At 36.8% G+C, this 22,580-nt stretch overlaps 1 protein-coding gene across 1 annotated transcript in view; it reads left to right on the forward strand.

Annotated features, from left to right (window-relative positions):
* LOC150076361 (protein arginine N-methyltransferase 3-like) overlaps positions 1-22,580 on the forward strand; it is a 240,780-nt gene that overhangs the window by 102,543 nt on the left and 115,657 nt on the right. Inside the window, exon 6 of the mRNA XM_090387332.1 lies at positions 13,068-13,255. Within this exon, the coding sequence (XP_090243458.1) occupies positions 13,068-13,255 (188 nt within the window). The remainder of the gene's footprint in view (positions 1-13,067; positions 13,256-22,580) is intronic.

The raw sequence follows: 22,580 nt of genomic DNA on the forward strand, positions 1-22,580 counted from the left end.
CTCGATTTTCCGGGATAGATGGTAAAAAACAAATCCTGGATAATTTTCCAGTTAATCCAAAAATACAGAAGTCCCCAACATACGTAAGAGATACGTTCCAGACAAATCTGAATTCAGCGCGATACATTTTAATGTTTGACCATTTTTATACATTCTTATTAGTTTAATTTTCTGATCCAACTCGATCGCTTTCCTAGTAGATTTACTAGTACCGCTGTCACTTATTCTCTTTGTCGGCACCATGATAATGGTCAAAATTAAATTTTCTGTAAAGAACTTCACAGGGTTAAGGCAAAAACTCACTATTATCACCCCGCGCAAGCTCACATTTTACTAAAGCACATTTCTGGAACTCAACAAAAAACAATAAAAACAATTTGCACTTTCCGTTTTATTGGGCTTTTCTGTTAGTGCAATCTATTATAAACGGGTAGTAAACTCTATCTTATTGCATTTGTGATGATACCGATAGCTGGAATTCTGTTGGTTTTTATGTTATACACTGAAATCTTCAGTCATATAAAAAAAACCATAAATACATCATTATAAGAATCTTCTCTTCTCTTCTTTCCTATTTTTTTGCTTGTTACTCCGATCTCACTTGTGCAATTTGTGCGTGCTGTGATCATCATTATTGATTGCTTATTTTTTGTTGTTGTTTTAAATTTTACAATCCTAAAAAAAATAAAAAATTAAAAAAAATTGAGGGAAAACAAATTTACGTAAATCCATAGTTGCGTAAGTAGGGGATTTATGGTATCGAAAAATGTTCAGCAACGTACGTAAAAAATATGGCAATAGATAAAAAACAAACTTACCACGTACTACTCGTGTGTCCAATACAATACTTCCCTTTATTTTTTGTGATTTCGATTTTAAATCTAATAGCTTTCCTTTATTTTTTTCAATGTTGCATATGGTTTGGTCACCAAGATTATAATGATTCATTAGAGATTTAACGGATGCACCGCTTTCAAACTTTTGAATAATTTCAAGTCTTTGTCTGAAAGTGCAACTCTTTTGCGTTTACCCATCATTTTTGCAATTTCTAAACAAAAAATATATATATATATATTTATTTACTATAAAAAAAAAATTTCGACATCCCTGACATAGATAACGAAACAAAATTTGTCTTTTTGCGGTACGACGGAACACAACAATCGACGCGGCACACTAAACATTTGGGGTTTTGTTTTGTTTTTTTAGTGTCGGGTGTGAAGACAGTGGGGTTGCAAGATAATGGGCACGTTAATCTCCTAATGACAACTTATAATGCCGCTTCTTGTCGCTTATTTACGACTTGCAAAATATCTGTTTATACCTATTCTAGTTATTACTTGAATTTTATGATTTCTGGTTGATTTTTTTTTTTTTTTTTTTTTTTTAATTTGGAGTCTTGAAGTGTCCCGGTTAATCCAATCCCAGTAAATTGAGAGTCTGGTGTATTTTGAAAGGTTGGCATCACCTAAATAATAGAAACAACTTTTTTATTTTGTGGTGCCCCAAACTGGAGGACATGTGCTTAAATTAACCCATTATCTGTTCTGTTACTTTTTACAAAGGTGTCTTTTAATACAAAAGTAAATGTTTACTTTCTGTATCAAAAACAGAAAACAAATATTTATTATAACTACATCGTGTGAATTTTAATATTCCTACAGTATGCTCTTCACTTCCAGTGAAGAGCATACTGTAGGGAGCATAATTGAAGATGCACACTGCATCTTCAATTATTTTTAATTGTAAAAGTATAAAGGATAAAATATTGGATCATAAAAGATAAAAAAATCTTTTGTGACACAATGTAATATCACAAATCAGAATAAAATTTTAGTTTTTCCATTTTAAATATTACTTGGCTTTTTTCCCCAAAACTGGTGTATAAAATTCACCAATGCCTGCTGATAGATTTGAATTTGGCATGCTAGCTAGAAAGTTAAGCAAGAATACCTATACATTCTATATATGTTTTTGTTTAACCAAAGCACAATTAAATTTGGAACAACTTTCCACCTAATCTTTGTAGAAATAGAGATGTTACACAAATTTAAGAAAGAGAATGATAAAACCATGTTTTTTTTGTTGTTGTTGTTTTTTTTTTAAGGTTCTGCAAAGTAAGACTACCTTCCTTGCATCAGTTTGCCTTTATTCGTTTTAATAATATTGTACTATTACATATGATTTCTTATCTTCTCCATTTCCAATAATCACGCTATCATATTTAATTAGCATTAGTAGAGGCATATGATGCAAGAAAGCAAGCTTATACAGTATTTTAAATTGGTGTCAAATATTCTAGGGGCATATTCCCATCGACCAAACATTAAAAAAAGTTCATATAAACATGGATCTAATGATATTAAGAGTAGGAGACTGGCGGAATTACTTAACAAGTACAGGTCACTGATGAAAAAAAGCCGTGAAATAGGGTTGAATTTGAAAGTATCTGCAATTCTGCCCAGACACGATAGGAGGGAGTATATGATGAGAGCCCTGTCGATCAATTCGGCCCTGGAAAGATTGTGCAGGGCTCAAGGGGTAGAATTTTTTTCAGCCTGGTCTGTACTTGTTAACAGGAGAGACTGCTTCTACAGGGATGGGATACACTTAAATAGAAAGGGTGCAAGAATGTTTGCTGATGCTATCGAGGCAGTGTTAGGTGGATCGGAAAACTGCTAGATTGGGGGGGATACAAGGACTAATAGATTAACAGTAGCCACTGGCAGAGGAGAAAGTGATTCTTGCACTGCTTCTATTGGAATGAGCTGCAGCCTGGAAAATAGGATGCAGGATATTTCAGAGACTGCTGGGAATCATAGGGGTACAGGTGAACACATGGGTTGTGTTAGGGTGACTAAGAGGAAGAGCAGGTGCATGTATACCTGCGTTTACAGCAATGCTAGGAGTTTAGTAAATAAATTTGATGAATTTGAGGTATTGCTCACAACACCAAAGGCAGATATTGTTGGGATTTCAGAGACGTGGTGTCACACAGATATAAGGAATGCAGAACTGGAATTTGGGGAGTACAATATCTACAGAAAGGACAGACAGGATAGGAAGGGAGGAGGGGTTATGCTATTAGTTAAGAAACACATAAAATCCAAGGAAGTGAAGCCAGTCAACATCGCTGGACAGTGCAGTGTCGAGTCAGTTTGGTGTGACATAAGCATTGGGAGATCAAAATTGAGAGTAGGAGTGTGCTATAGGCCTAATGACTCTGATGAGTATAATAAGAAACTGTACAGAGAAATAGAGTGGGCCAGTAAATCAGAGAGTCTTATAATGGGGGATTTTAATTTCCCAGATATTGACTGGAATTTGGGGGCTGGTCACTCACACGCTAGCAAGGCTTTTGTGGATTTATTGGATGATTGTTTTCTACATCAGCATGTTCGGGAGGCAAATAGAGGGAGTAATATTCTTGACTTGATTATCAGTAGTGATTCTTCATGCATTAAGAATCTGCAGATAAATGAACCACTAGGTGGCAGTGATCACAGTGTTCTGAAGTGGGAGTTACTCAAAGAGGTAACTACCATTAGGGGTAAAGGGAAGGGGTATTGCTTTCGTAAAGGCGACTACGATGGACTGAGACAGTATTTAAATTCTATACAGTGGGATCAACTGATGATGTTACCAACAGCAAATTCAAAATGGGAAGCATTCAAAGAACTTATCTTGGAAGCTACTAGGCTTTACATACTAACTAAGAAATATTGTTCAAGGTTTAGGCCAAAATGGATGTCAGATGAACTAATGAGGCATATGACAGAGAAGAAAAATGCATGGGATACATACAAATTAACACGTGACACGGACGCCTATGATAGATACAAGTTGATCTGTAACCAAGTTACAAAGGAGGTTAGGCAGGCGAAGGCAGATTACGAGAGATCCTTGGCGAGGAATGCGAAGAAAAACAGCAAAGAGTTCTTTACTTATGTAAACTCTATAAGGAAGGGGATGAATCAGATTGGTCCACTTGATATCGATGGGTCAACTGTTGATGACCCTGCTCAGGTAGCTAACAAACTAAATGAATATTTTGCATCGACATTCACACATGAGGAGTTATTCAGCGAGGGGAATGCCAGAGGTGTATTCAACTCTAGCAGTAAGCTAGAGAATCTTGTAATAACTGAGAGTAAAGTGGAGGAGAAATTGTTGAAGATAAACACAAGAAAGGCACCTTGGGTGGATGGGATCTAGCCAGTTATATTAAAGGAGGCAGCAAATGAAGTAAGCAAACCCTTAGCCATAATTATGAGAGCTTCCTTGGACTCAGGGGGAGGTACCCATGGACTGGAGCTGTGCAAATGTGACCCCAATTTACAAGGGAGGATCAAAGGCTGACACAAGTAATTATAGACCTGTGAGTTTAACTTCTGTTCCCGGAAAATTAATGGAGGCACTGGTTAAAGAAGCACTGCAGGATCATCTAGACCTTCAGTTATAGCTCGGACACAGCATGGTTTTGTTAAGGGGAAGTCTTGCCTGACCAATTTGATTGGATACTATGATGCAGTCACAAAAGAACTAGATGCAGGGAATAACTTTGATATTATATACTTGGATCTTAGAAAGGCTTTTGATACTGTTGCACATGGAAGACTGCTGCACAAATTGGAGCAGTGTGGCATTGGAGGCAAATTGCTGCTATGGATAAAGGGGTAGTTGAGGGGGAGAAGACAGAGAGTGGTAATCAATGGACACTGCTCATCGTGGACTAATGTTATTAGTGGAGTCCCTCAGTGTTCAGTATTGGGTCCATTATTGTTTTCTGTATTTATAAATGATATTGATGATGGTATATCAAGCTTAATGTCCAAGTTTGCAGATGATACGAAGGTTGGCAGGGTTGTCAAGGACACTACTGACACTATGCTACTGCAACAGGATCTGGAAAGCTTGAGCAGATGGGCTGAGAGGTGGCAAATGAAATTTAACACTGACAAATGTAAAGTACTACATGTGGGAAACAGCAATCCCAGAGCAACGTATCAACTCTGTGGTACTACACTGTCAGTAGTAGAGAATGAAAGGGACCTGGGGGTGGTTGTGCAGGCAGATATCTCTGAGCAGTGCAGACGGGCTGCAAGAGTAGCTCATGGTGTATTGTCAATGATATATAGGAATTTTTCTAGCAGGGATAAGGAGGTGATTATTCCCTTGTATAAGGCAATGGTCAGGCCACACCTAGTGGCTCTACATCCTTCTTGAAATGAGGCCTGGAGGCCTCATTTCAAGAAGGATGTAGAGCTGCTGGAACGAGTACAGAGAAGGGCAACAAGATTAGTGAATGGAACAAAGGGGTGCTCTTACGAAGAAAGGCTTAAGTTTTGTGAATTACAGTGTCTGGAGAGTAGGCACCAGCGAGGTGATCTGATAGAGGTGTACAAAGCCTTGAATGGTTTGAGCATGCTCAATGCTGATGGGATTCTTCCTCTTGCTCAGAATAATCACCTGAGAGGGCATAAATTCAAATTGAGGAAAGACAGATGTAGGATAGATGTGCGGAAATTTGCCTTTAGCCAGCGGGTGGTTGGTAGGTGGAACAGACTTCCATCCCTTGTCATGGAAGTTGATAGCCTAAATAAGTTTAAGGCTCAGCTGGATAGGTATTTCGAACGAACAGAGGGGTGAAATGGAAGTGGTTATTTTTTATTTATTTATTTTACTTTATTTTTTTTTTTTGGCTGATGCTGCATAAGCTTGCTTTCTTGCATTAAATGCCTCTACTAATGCTAATGCTAACATGGGTCAAGGAATGCTTAGTTTCTTCTCCGCACGCATTGATATCTTTTTCAAGTCATGTAAACACGTTACTAGTAGAGACTCCACTGCTCAGCAGAAATGATATCTGCAACGGGTAATAGTGTTTTGTTTTGCTGATTGGTTTTTTGCTTTGTTATTTATAAACATTAGTTGGTTGTGGAAGATACTGCAGATTCCTTCGGATTAAAGAAATCGTAATAAAATGTATTCGGTTAGTGTAATGGCAGAGATTCACCACACTTATGGGAATGCATTAAGAGCACGTGAACTTTTTTAAGAAAGGTACCCCGACAGGCGTTTACCTTGTCCAAGAACATTCATGCGAATTCAACAACGCTTGCGAGAGATGGACTCATTTGAGAGACCTTTTGACAGGTCTCTCAAATGAGCCCATCAAATTTCGTATCTCTCTTGGAAGACCAAGAGAGAAGACCAAGAGAGATACGAAATGCTGACCTTAAGGAACAAGTTCTTCGTAATGTGGACAAAAATCCATCAGATAGTACAAGAAGAACTGCAGTAAGGGAAGGAGTTAGTCATATGACTATTTGGAATATTCTCCATGAAAACCTTCTGTACCCCTATCACCTTCAATGGGTGCAAGGACTTACTGAGGCAGACTTTCTGCCACGAAGAACATTGTGCCAATGCATTCAACAAAAGTGTGCTGGCTGTGGTCCTGAATATCTTGGCATTTATCATGTTCACTGATGAGGCTGGTTTTACATGTGATGAGGTCTTAAACTACCATAACAACCACATCAGTGTTGACAACCCTCATGCAGCGTGACAGGACAAACATTAACATAAGTTCACTCTAAATGTTTGGGTTGGAATCGTGCATGATCATTTGATAGGCCCTATTTTTTACCTCCGCGTCTGACAGGCAACATTTATCTGCAGTTTCTCAAAAATGAATTGCACCATTTAATGGACGATGTGCCAACCGTGCCAGCCAGGTGGGTAAAGTGCCTGCCTGGCAACCCAAAGGTCGCGGGTTCGAATCCCGCCTCTGGCTTGGATCAGAGTAAAATGCAAAAATTTTAGGAGGTGCATTATGTCCGCAGAAGCTGATGCGCCAACAACTAACAAAAAAAAAAAAAAAAAACCACCTCTTGACATCGTCTGACAAATGTGGTTCATGCACGATGGCGCTCAGGCTCACTTTAGTCGGAGAGTTCGTCAGCATTTGGATGGCCATTTTCCTCAAAGATGGATTGGTCACGGGGGGGGGGGGGGTCCATTTAATGGCCTGCTCGATCACTAAATTTGAACCCAATAACCCAATGGATTTTTTCTCTGGGGACATTTAAAGTCCATTGTTTATGCAACTCCTGTGCCTGATGTTGACGTTTTAAAAGAGCATATCGTAAATGGATGTGAGCAAATACATAACACTCCAGGTATATATTCAACAGAGTACAACAAAGCATGGAACATGGGTTCAGAGGATTCATCGAAGCAGGAGGAAACCATTTTGAACAATTTTTGTAACAGAATGTTCTGTCATGTGTTTACTTTGTTTTTGTTTGTTTCTGTTAAACTTTCTTGTTTAATTGCATTACTTGTTCTCTTAGATTGCTCATTAATTGTTTTATATTGTTAAACAATAAAATTCCTCCAACCTCAGAAATTAAGCGTTTCTAGACCCATGTTTATATGAACTTTTTTTGAATGTTTGGTCAATGGAAATATGTCCCTAGAATATTTGACACCAATTTAAATACACCTCAGCCAAAAAAAAAAAAAAAACCCCTTCCCATTTCATCCATTCGTTTTCTCCAGGTGCTTGTCTAGTTCTGCCTTGAACTTATTTAAATTTTCGACCTCCACTATGACAGATGGAAGTTTTTCCAATTATCAACTACCCACTGGCTAAAGGCAAATTTCCACACATCTATTCTACAATTGTTTTTCCTCAATTTGAATATATGTCCTCTCAGATGAGTGAGAGGACATATATTCAAACATATAATCTGAGCAAGAGGAAGAATTCCATCAGCATTGCGCTTGCTGAAACCATTCAAGGCTTTTATACATCTCAATTAGAACACCTCACAGGTGACTAGTCTCCAGATTCTGCAATTTGTAGAACTTACTCATGGTAAGACCAACCCTTTGTTCCACTCACCAGTCTCGTTGCTCTTCTCTGTACTCATTCCAGGAGCTCTACATTCTTCCTGAAATGAGGCCTCCTGACGTGTATGCAGTACTCAAGGTGTGGCCTGACCATTGCCTTATACAAGGCAATCACCTCCTTATCCCTGCTAGCAAAATTTCTGCATATCATTGACAAGACACCATGAACTACCTTTGCAGCCTGTCTGCACTGCTCAAAAAACTTCATATCACTTCATATTGGATTATGTGTAGTAGTATTCATATTGCCATTAACATTACTTTACCTTCCACACATGTAACTACAGATTGTGACTGATGAGAGTAAATACATAGCTGAGTTGTCATGTGTGACAGCCCAGTAGCACATGCTCTTTGGATGGACCATGGTTTGAGCCCTTGTGTTTGCTAAATACAGTTAACATTGTATTCATGATTTATTATAAACTTCTCTGACTTGGTGGTTGAGCCAGTATATAAAGAACTTTTTTGTTTTTTCCATATTCAGAAGCTTTGTTTATGTTGTATTTTGCTGTATATAGTAAATTCAAAAAGTTTGTAGAATAATTTATCTTTTTAAAAATTAACACATGCTTTCTTGTAAACTGTTTCCTTCAAAACAGTGTTCTTTAGCAACAGCACATTTTTTTTTTTACTAGCAGTTGTCAAGTTATTGGAAACTTGGAAACAGTTGCTCTCATTTGTCAGCATATTTGACATGTCAGCCAAAAAAAAAAAAAAAAATAGCATGGTGCAAAGTCTGTTGAGTAAGCTGGATTCTCTGATATTATTATTCTGTGTTACTGTTTAATTAAATGGATCTGTCTGCAACCCCATTGTCACATAACAAAATCCTATACCCTTGAGCTGTAATTTTCTTCTGATTGCATATTTGTCATCTTGAAAGTGACAAAGCACTTCAGTGTATGTCAGCTTAGTAATAGTTTAGCCTTCTGGTATAAATTTGAAATGGATGATGCTTCTGTGATAAAAAAAATTTCCATCACTTTATTTTTGCATTGTCCTTTTGGAATTTCTTGGTGACATTGGTGACCTCCATTTCATTTACCACCTTAGAGAAAATATTTCTCTAAAAATGCAACCATTTTTTAGAACAATCCATTAGGTAACCCAAAAAACTCCAGTTTTCTGTTGTTCCTCTGTCAAATGTTAAGGAGGTGGTTTTCAACCGGGGTGCCACAACAAGATTCCAGGGGTGCCACATAATTTGGATTTAAGTTACTTAAACTTATTTTTTTTTTAAATTAAAATATTTATTTCATTATAAAAAGGTGCACGATATCTTTTTAATTTTGTGGTAATCTATAATTGATGTTTATTTGATACCTCTATATAAAGAATAAAATTATTATATACATATACAGGGTGTTTCAGTTAAACGTTTCAGAACTTCTAAGAGGGGTAGGGTACATCCTGACAACTCGAAATCATATAGCAATGTGGGGTCGGAAATGCTTTCCTGAAGCGGTGTTGTACACAGAAGCACCATAAAGAAAAGAGACCGTAAGTGAGAAATCGTTTTAATAATACATGAAAAGAAGCAAAAGGTACATGGATTAAAGTAAGTGTTCGAAGTTTCTTCCACGGGCTACAATGCATGCCTCACATCTCCGACGCATGGACATCCGAACATTCTGGAATACTCCAGGCCAATTTCGAATTTCTTCGGCAGCTACTGCGATTCTTGCAACCAGCTCCTCAGCATTGTCAACAGGGGTGTCATAAACTAGCGATTTCATATGACCCCCAGAAATAAAAATCAAGACATGATAGGTCGGGTGACCGAGCAGGCCAACGCACGGGACCACCACGTCCGATCCACTGTTGACCAAATGTGACATCCAGGTAGTTACGAACATCTCCGCTATAATGGGCAGGGGCTCCATCGTGTTGGAACCACATTGTCTGTTGCGTCGATGCAGAAATCTGTTCATCTCTCAAAAGTTGTGGCAATACTTGCTGCAGAAAGATCAAGTAGATAGGTCCGGTTAGACGACACGGTAACAGGTAAGGTCCGATGAGGTGAGCTCCCATAATACCGGCCCATACATTGACCGAAAATCGAATCTGTGCTACACGACGTCGCACGACGACTTCTGTGTACAATACCGCTTCAGGAAAGCATTTCCGACCCCACATTGCTATATGATTTCGAGTTGTCAGGATGTACCCTACCCCTCTTAGAAGTTCTGAAACGTTTAACTGAAACACCCTGTATATAAGTTTGTAAATAGAGAAAGGCAGCACTAATGTCTGCACTCGTCATTATAGAGGAAAAAGGGCTAACGGAACAGAAATTGCAATCACGGAGAACAAAGAAGGGAGTGAAGATAAAAAGAAGTAATGAGAATTACTTAATGCCATTTATCCTATGACTTGAGTGCCTCCATCTGGGGCCAGCCGCCAAAATCAAAGGAGGAAATGGCAATAAGTAAGTAAGTAAAGCTTCTATTTCTGACATGAAATATATGCAGCATGTAGTACACGTGAAAAGTCGGTAAAGTATATTAGGGTTAAAATTTAAATCATGAGGCATACATCTATTTCATGGCTGACCTGACAGATGCTGAAAGATTAAAAAGAGTAAAAAGAAATAGGATAACTTACTAGGGTCGTGTAGGCCATGGCGATCTGTACTGCTGTGGAGTAATAAAAAATTTCAACTAAAGGTGAGCTAAAGTATATATGGTTTAAGCTGGCGATCCCAAGTGTGAGAAATCAGAAAAATTAAGTAATGAAAATTAAATTAAGCTAGCTACCCCATGCGTCGAAAGTTGGAAGCTAAGTTATACATTAAAGTTGGGAAGCCTTCAACTTTAATATATATAGCTTCACACGTTGGCATTCTGATATTTCCAAAAAGGTACATGCCAACATCATCTTGTCTCAAAGCATCAGAATAGCCACTATATGCAATAGCAAAAAATTGATAGTTAACAATATCAGAAATCTCTACAATAAGCTCCTAAGCAACCAGTTTCCTACAGCCCACTTATATTAATACATCAAAAAAGCTCTCAGTATCATCGAACATAAAAAGTTGATCAACTGTACAATTGATATCAATAATATTATGGCTAACTGATATTCTATAGCTGCTTGGCTTGTACATATGTATAGTCTATACTCCCAATCTCTTTGGGGCCTTACAAATGTAGAAAACTTGTACCCCCCCCACCCGATTGGCTAACTAAAGTAGTATTTATTTATTTATTTATTTTTATTATTAATTTTATTTTATTTATTATTATCTTTATATACCATACTTAAACACCAGAAAGATGCTCCGAGAGCTACATTCAGGGTCCTACTATAGGAATAGCAACCCCGAACTTCCCGAGCACTATCTTTTTGTCTTTTTCAATATTCTTTATGCTTTCCTACCCCCCTATATTTTTATTTCTCATGAGCCATTAGTTTATCGAATGCAATATTCGAGATGCTCCTTTTCTCGCCTATGCAAAGTTTAGCGACTAGTTACCGCTACTTTGCTAGCTTATTCCTTTCTATCCTGGGGTGCATTACTTCACGTATTTAACTCCTACCCCAATTTACATTCATAATTTAAATTTAATTTACCACTTCTCTAATTTACGGCTTCCCTAATTTAATTTAATTTGCTACTTCTCTAACTTGTCTTCCAACTTTCGACGCGTGGGATAGCTAGCTTAATTTAATTTAATTTTAATTACTTAATTTTTCCAATTTCTCACACTTGGGGTCACCAGCTTAAACCATATATACTTTAGCTTACCTTTAGTTGAAACTTTTTATTACTCCACAGCAGTACAGATCGCCATGACCTACGTGACCCTAGTAAGTTATCCTATTTCTTTTTATTCTTTTTAATCTTTACTTGTGGCCTCTATTGGGTCAGCCATAAAATATACGCATGCCTCATAATTTAAATTTTAATCCAGTATACTTTACCGACTTTTCACGTGTGCCACGTGCTGCATATATTTCATGTCAGAAACAGAGGCTTTACTTACTTATTGCTGTTTCCTCCTTTGATTTTGGCGGCTAGCCCCAGATGAAGGTGCTAAAGTCATAGGATGAATGGCATTAAGTAATTCTCATTACTTCTTTTTATCTTCACTCCCTTCTTTGTTCTCCGTGATTGCAATTTCTGTTCCATTAGCCCTTTTGTCCTCCGCAATAACGAGTGCAGTAACATTAGTGCTTTGCCTTTCTCTACTTACAAACTTATGTAGCCATTATGGTTGTTGGGTACTTTCTGCATAATTATAGCAGTGTCCCTGGTCCATAAACTATTATTAATAATATTTTAAACTGTTGTTTTCTTATATAAAAAATATATATATATATACACACAGAGAGAGAATCGAATCTAAAGGCAGAAAATTGAGTGGGGTACCACAAAATAAAATTAATTAATTAGGGGTGCCGCTGTTAAAAAAAAGGTCGAAAACCACTGTGTTAAGGAATATGTTGACAAACCTAATACATGTTCAGATGTTTGTTTGTGGTGGCATGGTAACTTTCAGCTGAAATTCCATCTTTATCAGCTTGTTGCTTCCACACTTTAATGTTTGTTGCTTCTCATAAAAACCCACGCATTCCCAGTTGTTGAAGTTGCAATGGGGCAACCATTTTACAAATCATTACTGACACTCTACAACTCTTACAGAAATGTTTATGCTTGCTAGATAAGCCACAGACTTGCTGTGTAAATGTGCACATGGGGGGTTCTTTTAATATGTAACTACTTAGTCACCAACATTTTACCTTTGTCATCCATGAAATTAAGCCCACTGCCAGCTTCTAAACATGTCGCAACCTGCATACTATATAGAAATATCTGTATTAAACATTGTGTTATATGTCACTCTTTTCCATACCTTGAAGATATTTTCAGGAATTTTTGAATGCACCTTATGTATTATATCAGATAAGTATCATTCCATAGACTTTGATATCTGAGGAACATTTCTTTCCACACACACACACACACACACACACACACACACACACACACACACACACACACACACACACACACACACACACACACACACACACAAATCTCTTCATCATTTAAAGTGTTTAAAATAATTCCCTTCTTTAATTTTCTTTCCTTTATTAAAACTGTATATTTCTACTGACAGTGCTTTTATAATTTGTAGGATCAACAGCGAACAGAATGTTATAGGAATGCCATTCTGGGAAATAAGGATGTATTTGTTGGAAAAGTAGTTCTAGATGTTGGTTGTGGAACATCAATTTTATCACTTTTTGCTGCCAGTGCTGGAGCCAAGTTAGTTATAGGAGTAGATCAATCTGATATTATATATGATGCAATGGTTATTATTAGGTATGTATATGTGTGTGTATATTTGTACAGCCTACAGTATTATGAATATGGTCTGTAATGAGACCTTTAGTAAACAGTGCTTGATCAGAATAAAATGAACAGTCAGACAGAGTAACATGATTTGATTTATGCAGACATGTTGAAAGCATGTAGGATCAACAAGTCTATTACAGAAGCTTAAGATCTTTAGATGTAGTGTCGCACGTGCGCATGCATGCACACACAGATAGAGGGGCCTGGGTGCCAAACATATTTGTGGTCAAGCGAGTCCACTGACCTGATGGTTGAACAGTTTGTAGAATGCTTGTAAAGTTCTTTATATATGAGACATATAGAACTCAGGAAAGAATTTTGCCTTTCTTTTTCTTAGTATACTAATAATGTTAGTAACCCAATTAATCTTTCAACTGCTTGGCCACTAGCAACACTACTCCTACCTCCCCATGGTGGCACTGGTAAGCTGGGCTGTAAAGACAAACCCCAAGGGCCAAAAGGAGACCAATCCAAAGGAATGGAGGGAGAATCATATAAAAATGTTTTGTCGACATATGACTAGAATGACATAAGTGCTGATGAAACTGGACTTTTTTTTTTTAAGTCGCTACTAGATGAAACATTTACATTTAAAAGTGAGAAATGTAGTTGCTGAGAAGAAAAAAAAAAAAAAAAAAAAAGGCAAATCACTAGATTACCATTCTCCTACTAGTATCAAACATATCTGGCACAGAGAAGTTCCCCTCTTATTCATTGGGAAAGCCCAGAACCCAATGCTCACTATGTATTGAGCAAACTGAAAAGCTTGGATATCAGGATATCATCAAAAATCTACAAGAAAATGGATCAGAGACAGATCACAAAATGAGCAGGGAGAATAAAATACCCTCATTGCCAAGTGAATGGCTTATGTGCAGTCACATTTGGAGTGCCTACCACCAAAAATTACATAAGTTCTTCATACACTTGATAAAGGCATAACCAGTGATTTAAGAAAAGCTCTTGAAGAATGCTATTAAACAAAATTGTGATATTTTACGAAAGCAAAACACAATGCAAAATCAACGTTTGTTTGTTATTTTGGTTTTTTTTAGGAGCATTAGCAACTAAGGCCATATTGCTCCGGGGATATGCGCTAGTCATTCCCTGACCTTTCCGCATCCTCTGTATTTGGTGGTGACGGGCTTGAACCCCGGTCTAATCAAGAAGCGTGTGCTACGCACTACTGCTCCTTCCCACCTGGCTAGGGAGACGCCGCAAAATCAATGTGCGAAGCAACATATTTATGTGTTTCTGCATGGGATGAAGTTGATAAAAAAAAAAATAATTGCAAGCTGCTCTTCAAACATGCTAGTTTACTTCCTTGAATGATGGAACAAATGAAGCTTCACATGTTTCTTCCTCTATCAATTGAAGAACAGTCCAATAATAGTGATGTGCATCATCATCTAAACTTAGAGGGAAACATGTTTTGATGACTATGCTGAAGCCAATGCAGACATTTTGTGTTTGCTTTTGCTATGCCAAATAATAAAAAAATAAAATGATAATAATACAGTGAATGCTGTTAACAATATCCCTAATTATTGTTATCAATCTCTTATAATCAAAAATGAAAATGCAATAACACTTAAATTATAATATATGTAAATTCTGTCACTTTAAGTAATACTGCTGCTGCCTTGTTACGTGTTACATTTCTTTTTTTATTTAGCAGAAATGTGACTTCCAGAAAATCTAAAATTGTGTATTAAGTAAAATATTTGCTGCCCTGACCATGCCAAATAATGTTTATCACCTCTTTTCCCTTACTGGCTGAAAGCAGTGAGGGAAAAGGCCATAAACATTAACTCCTAATCCCTGCCACATATCTGTAATCTTCCCAAAATACAGAGAGTGTGTATAAACAAATGCTTGATGCATTTGATGAACCACTCTATGGTTCAGGGGAGGAAGCAAACCAACCCAACAAGATAACTTCAGTGTGACATCATAAGCATGGCATTTAATTTTTAATTGTACTGTTATAAAGTTTTGCAGTCTCTTAAAAATAATGAGCCCCCATTAACTCTTAACTAAAGATAAAAATCTGTAATTTTCTGGACCTTCATAAATATAAATTTTTACTTGATTTGATTTTTGAAATTATTTTTACAGTTTTCACAGAGTTATTACATGCAAGAACCTCTGTACTGCCATACCAATGCATCTTATTGTGAAGGAAAAGTTTATTTCGTGATTGTAAAGACCATTGCATTAATGCTACTTGAATTATGAAATTGTTTCGTAATTCAACATCATTCTGAAGAAATCCTATTTTTTTGATTTGGAATATCAAAAGAAAAAAATAATTTGATATTCCAAATCATCCATTTGGATGATTTGGATTTATTTTTTAGGCACGTTCACATATGTGCCTAAAAATGAATCTCAACATTCTCCTCATGCTGCATTTTCTTTACCAGTTGTCTTCACCATAGCCATCTGTCCACATGTAACAATTCAACTCCTGGTGGATGTAATATCATGAATTTTATATTCAGTTCTTTTAGAAAGATTTGTTAAACCATCCCAAATTACATTAAAATCAGACAGATATAAATATGGCAATTATTTATTTTTTCCCATACAGTTTTTATGGAAAAAATAAATTCATAGATTAAACATGATTTTAATGCAATATTGTTAACTTCGTTCACTTGTAAAGGGCAGGGGGGAAAAAGAGAGAGAAAGAGGAAGAGACTTAAAAAAATAAGTATACTGGAGAAAAGTAATAAATATTGTATAATTGTAATTAAACTGAATTCCAGGTTTAGTGAACATAAAACTATATTATTAACGGGTTCTCTGAAATTATAATCTTAGCAATTAATTCATAAGAAGATAAATACATTTAATTTTCATTTCTATTAATCACAGAAAAAGGGAAAAAATTCAATTAATTAAGAAAAATAATTAAATGAACCTGAAACGGATGGCTGCATATATTACTAATTTGTTTTCCTATTTATATTAACATTTATATACATGGAATTTATATTATTTATATACGTGGAAAAATTTCTTGACCTCATTCTTTACTCTCTTAGGCAGTGATTTCTTGTACTCAGCCTTTGCAAGCCTAACCTTTTCTGTGGTATTCTTATAAATTAACTTGTAGTTGTTATAGGCTTCAGTACTTTTCATTGCTCTGTAACTTTCCTATACCATCTTTTTCTTTTCTGTCTAGCTCAATATTCATCCATCTCAGTATTCTCCTCATGCTGCATTTTATTAACTTGGCACTAGTTAAGCAGGACCAGAGAAGTGCCCTTCAAAAATATCTGTTGTGCATTAATCATTAATTAATGATTAAAAGCGCATACAGAGAAGGGCAACAAGATTGGTGAGGGGAACTAAGGAGTCCTCTTACCAAGAAAGGCTTAAGTTCTGCAAATTGCAATGGCCAGAGACTAGGCACCTGCGAGGTGATCTGATTAAGGTGTATAAGACCTTGAATGGGTTGAGCATGCTGAATTCTGATGGGATTCTTCTGCTTGCTCAGATTACAAACCTGAGGTGGCATATATTCAAATTGAGGAAAGACGCTTGTAGAATAGATGTGTGGAAATTTGCCTTTAGCCAGCGGGTGGTTAATTGCTGGAACAAATTTGCATTTGTCATTGTGAAAGTTGATAGCTTAAATAAATTTAAGGAGGAACTGAACAAACTTTTAGAGGGAATGGATGTGTGAAATAATTGGGTTTTTTTTTTTTTGGCTAATGCTACATAAGTCATACATTTGCTTTCTTGCATCACATGCCGCCATTACTACTAATACCTGAAATTTTTTCTGGGCACTACTCCAGATGTGGAAACAATATTCCACCATAGGGCAAATTTGTGATTTCAACACAGAGTGAACAGGTGTTTAGAAGAAGTAACACCAAGAGCAAAAGAGAAAACCCAGTATTTTAGATGCAGAGGAGGCAATATTTGTAATGTGCTTTTGCCAAGAAAGAGATTATAGAAGTCAGGGTAATCCCTAACAGAGATATATGATCTTGCCTAGAAATGAGAGTATCATCAAAGATAAGCATAGGAACATAAGAATCCTTTTTGCGAGATATAAGACAGGACTGAGTTTTAGAAAGATTGAAATCAACTAAGTTTTTTTTGCCTTAAAAAAAAAAAAAAAGGTCAAGTGCAGCCATTATCAATCCACTGCAGGATGGAAGCCTCCTCAACAATTCATGCTGAGGGAAATGGACCATAATCTGCCACGCTGGTCCAGTGTGGGTTGGCAGATTGACCGTATTCAGCAGTCAGGGGCTTGAACCCCGGTCTACTCAAAGAGCGTGTGCTACTGCACTCCCGCTCCTGACCACTTGGCTACGGAGGCCTTCCTACTGGAGAATTACCTAGAGATCAGCATTTAAGGAACTGGTAGTGGATATTTAAGAAGTTGGGGCTGTTTGTGCAGGGCAAAGTTTCTCAAATTGGAAGGTGAAATACAATGTGCTATCATCAGCAAAACTACGGATATGATTTCTGGTCCGTGGAAGAAGGTCATTAATATACAAGTAGAAAAGAGTGTGATAAAGAACCTAACCTTGGGGAACACCAGCATTAGTGGAGAAGTTAGAAGACAGAGAACCGTCTACATTACAGGTGACCCCCACTTAACGCTGATAATTCGTTCCGGAAAAACAGAGCACTAAGTGAATCCGTGCTAAGCGAGCGCCGCATTCCCATAAGATATTTGTGAGTTGCAATCTGTGCCATAGGATATTTCCTAATCGATAATAAACAGTAGTGAAAAGATGCACAAATGTGCATCTTTTCACTACTGTTTATTCTTCAAAATATTTAATATTCAAATATGTATACATATAAAATATTCTGCATTACATACGTATATAATTATGTGGTAACTACTTACGTATCAAAATTAAACTTAAAATTCCGATTAAAATCATGAATTTAATTGATCTAAATTGATTTTAATTGATGAATTTAATCATGAAAAATGTGTCGATTTTGAGTTGTACTTTTGCCCTCTTCCTGGTAAACTAAAAGGGGTTTTTAATTTTAAATCCCCCACAGTGTTACCACCCAACAATAAAGTTAACTGATCCTTTGCCGCTTTGAAACCAGGCATGTTTTTTACTTCTTTCAATGTGAAACTTCTTTTAGGCATTCGTTTCCAAAAAAGTCCTGCTTCATCTATATTAAAAACTTGTTGAGGAGTATAAAACAGATAATATTCTTCAATAATTTTAACAAGTTCTTTTTTTAAAGTTTCGCCTCCTTGATCTGCACTTGCAGCTTCTCCCCTGGATTTTAAATCTATTCAACTCCTTACTAGTTTTAAATGGTTCCACATTTTTTTTTTTTTTTTTAGGTGAGTTTTCTTCAGATCATCATATAGGCTAATCTCTCTCTGTGTTTTTTTTTTTTTTTTTTTTTTTTATATAATAATTAGCAACTGAATTCTTCATTGGATATTATCTTCAATAAAATTAGTTAAAGTCTCTCCATTTAAATCCTAATAGCCGGCCTAACCCTAGTTGCTTGCAGTGGAACAGTGTCTTTCCCACTGCTAAAATTAATTCTTTATTTTTTATAATTGTTCTTACAGTTAAACTTGCCAGTCCTAAACTATGGCACACATCCACTTGTCGTTGACCGGAATCGATTTGCTTCAAAACGTCTTAATTTAATTTTCAAATTCAGTCTTTTTCTTACATTTATAGTCTTCGTACTGCATCCAGACATTGTTGCTTTTTCATTCTTATCCACCATTATTTAACTCTTCGAAAATGTAACTGCATTGGTTGCATTAATTATGATGCAACATTCGAGTAAACTGTCCATTAAGCACGATGTCTAATACTGTACTGAGTGATGACTAGACTTCGGATAAATGCATATAACGCAAATATTACAAGTAATATACTTGATCATTTTTTAAAATGTTGATCTCGGAACTACGTAACAAGTCACTGTACTGCAATTAAATTAGCGTGTGAGAAAATTTCATTCAGCGTGGGAAACATTTTAATGCTGTTTTGCTATTCATTTTCAAGCTATCGACTCCATCAAGTGAAACGATTCGTTAAATATACCAAAAATGCAATCTGTAAAAGAGCATTATATTGATTTGTGACAGCGTTATAGTCAGATGCAGGTTGTAATATAAGAACAGCATTATAGTGAATCAGTGTAAAGCGAACCGTTATAACGAGGGCCTGCTGTACTTGCACTGAGTGATCAGAGAGAAAACTGGATAACCAATAACAAAAACAGTTGGCAAACCATAAGATGGGAGCTTATTTAGATCTTTATGCCAGACACAATCAAAAGCCTTTGAAGTGTCAAGAGCAACTGCTTGAGTTTCACCAAACTTTTCCATTAAATTTGTCCATAGATGGGTAACATAAGCTAGAATATCACCAGTGGATCAACACTGATAGAATCCATACTGGCAATCATTGATCAGATGGAAGTTTTTAGTTGGCAGTTGATTGATTTCTCCATTACTTTGAAAGCAATGGGACGATAATGGATGGGTGAGATTTGTCACCCTTTTTTAGGAACTGGCTGGATATGAGCAAATTTCCGAGCAGAAGGGAAAACACCTTTGGAATAAGAAAGTGAAAATAGGTGACACAGAACAGAAATAAGCTCAGTAGCACTATTGGAGAAATACTATCAGAACTTGTAGCTATCTTAGCATCAAGAATGTTCAAAATACTTCTAATATCCTTTTGACAGAAGACCACAGAAGGCATTGAATGGAGTGTACTGGGAATGGTAGGAGATGATTTACCATGATTAAATATGAGTTAGCAGAAAAATAGGATGCTCACAAGTCAGTTTTATCTTTGGCCGAAGTGGCAATAGAATCACTTGATTTTGATAGAGGCAGGAATAGAGATGGGAAAAGTTAAGGGACGATATTTTAAGGTGGAGTGTGGAGTAAGGGCTTCCCTACAAGAATAATTTCACTGACACGATCTGAACAAAAATTGAAATCAGAAGAGTTAAAACAGTAACCCGACCAAGGAAAAGAAGAAAAGAAAAGAAATCTCGCAGATCATCCCAATTTGCATTCATGTAATGCCAAACAACACAAAGAAGATTTCACCAGGATGTCCATCATAACTTCAAAAGACATCAATTATACTGCAGGGGTCGAGGTGTGGCACCCACAACTCGAACCCTGCATTATGATTTGCACCTAGTATACTGGGTGGGTCACCTCCAGTATACTAGGTGCCGTATTTTAGGACTTGCACATGGGGGTTATACCCAGTCCCACATAGCAGCCCCACTATTTGACTTGTGTGTCACCTAAATATCAGTTCCATCTGTTTTTTTGTTTTTTTTTGACTCTCAGACAGCAAATCCAGATTGACATACCTGAGAGAATGTCTGTGACAGCCTCAGTATGTGTAATTGTTGTACAAAATGCATTTTTGGCTTGAATATTACTGATGTAACATGATTTCTTGCTCTGTATATTCCTTTATTCATGTGAAATATGTGCACAAACATAAGTTTTAGATTTCACTGTTAACCCTTTGCTGTTCAGTGTCACGACCACTGTGACATCACAAAATTCCACTTTCAGTCTGTGCCATGCCACCACGACTGTCAGTGTTTCTCATTATGGAATTTGTTTTCTTGGTATGCTGATGCAATTATTGTACTTTTATCTATTTACAATCCATATAAACAGTGTGAAAAGCTAACATTAAATTGTTCAGTTAACAACAGGCAACATTGTATTTTTGCAGTCCTCTTTTAGTTGGATGTTGCAGTGCCATCACATTTGGCTGTTCTTATTATGAAATTTGTTTTCCACTATACTGACTCAATTATTGTACTGTCATCTATTTATACTTCACATAAACAATCTTAAAAACTAAATCGGTGATTATATCAATTGTTAATGGCACATGACGAATTTTTCAGTTCTCTTCAAGTTCGACATAAATGGCATACCCATCAGCATTTCCAGTAAGGAAATTTATTTCTGGGAAATAAATTTTTCACTCAATTTCTGTACTGCTATCCATTTACACTTCATATAAACAATCTGAAAAACTAATTTGAAAAACTTATGTTGGTATGTAAAGCCTAGTAGCTTCCAAGAATTAGTATCTTGGAAGCTACTAGGCTTTACATACCAACTAAGAAATATTGTTCAAGGTTTAGGCCAAAATGGATGTCAGATGAACTAATGAGGCATATGGCAGAAAAGAAAAATGCATGGGATACTTACAAATTAACACATGACACAGAAGCCTATGATAGATACAAGTTGATATGCAACCAAGTTACAAAGGAGGTTAGGCAGGCGAAGGCAGATTACGAGAAATCTTTGGCAAGGGATGCAAAGAAAAACAGCAAAGAGTTCTTTACTTATGTAAACTCTAGAAGGAAGGGGATGAATCAGATTGGTCCACTTGATATTGATGGGTCAACTGTTGATGATCCTGCTCAGGTAGCTAACAAACTAAATGAATATTTTGCATCGACATTCACACATGAGGAGTTATTCAGCAAGGGGAATGCCAGAGGTGTATTCAACTCTAGCAGTAAGCTACAGAATCTTGAAATAACTGGGAGTAAAGTGGAGGAGAAACTGTTGAAGATAAACAAAAGAAAGGCACCCGGGGTGGATGGGATCAATCCAGTTATATTAAAGGAGGCAGCAAAGGAAGTAAGCAAACCCTTAGCCATAATTATGAGAGCTTCCTTGGACTCAGGGGAGGTACCCATAGACTGGAAATGTGCAAATGTGACCCCAATTCACAAAGGAGGATCAAAGGCTGACACAAGTAATTATAGACCTGTGAGCTTAACTTCTGTTCCAGGAAAATTAATGGAGGCACTGGTTAAAGAAGCACTGCAGGATCATTTAGACAAGACTTCAGTTATAGCTCAGACACAGCATGGTTTTGTTAAGGAGAAGTTTTGCCTGACCAACTTGATTGGATACTATGATGCAGTCACAAAAGAACTGGATGCAGGGAATAACTTTGATATTATATACTTGGATCTTAGAAAGGCTTTTGATACTGTTGCACATGGAAGACTGCTACACAAATTGGAGCAGTGGGACATTGGAGGCAAATTGCTGCTATGGATAAAGGGGTGGTTGAGGGGGAGAAGACAGAGAGTGGTAATCAACGGACACTGCTCATCGTGGACTAATGTTATTAGTGGAGTCCCTCAGGGCTCAGTGTTGGGTCCATTATTGTTTTCTGTATTTATAAATGATATTGATGATGGTATATCAAGCTTAATGTCCAAGTTTGCAGATGACACAAAGGTTGGCAGG

The sequence above is a fragment of the Mastigoproctus giganteus genome, chromosome 13, assembly GCF_048544385.1.
Source record: "Mastigoproctus giganteus isolate SK-2022 chromosome 13, ASM4854438v1, whole genome shotgun sequence".
In the NCBI taxonomy this organism is placed as follows: Eukaryota; Metazoa; Arthropoda; class Arachnida; order Uropygi; family Thelyphonidae; genus Mastigoproctus; species Mastigoproctus giganteus.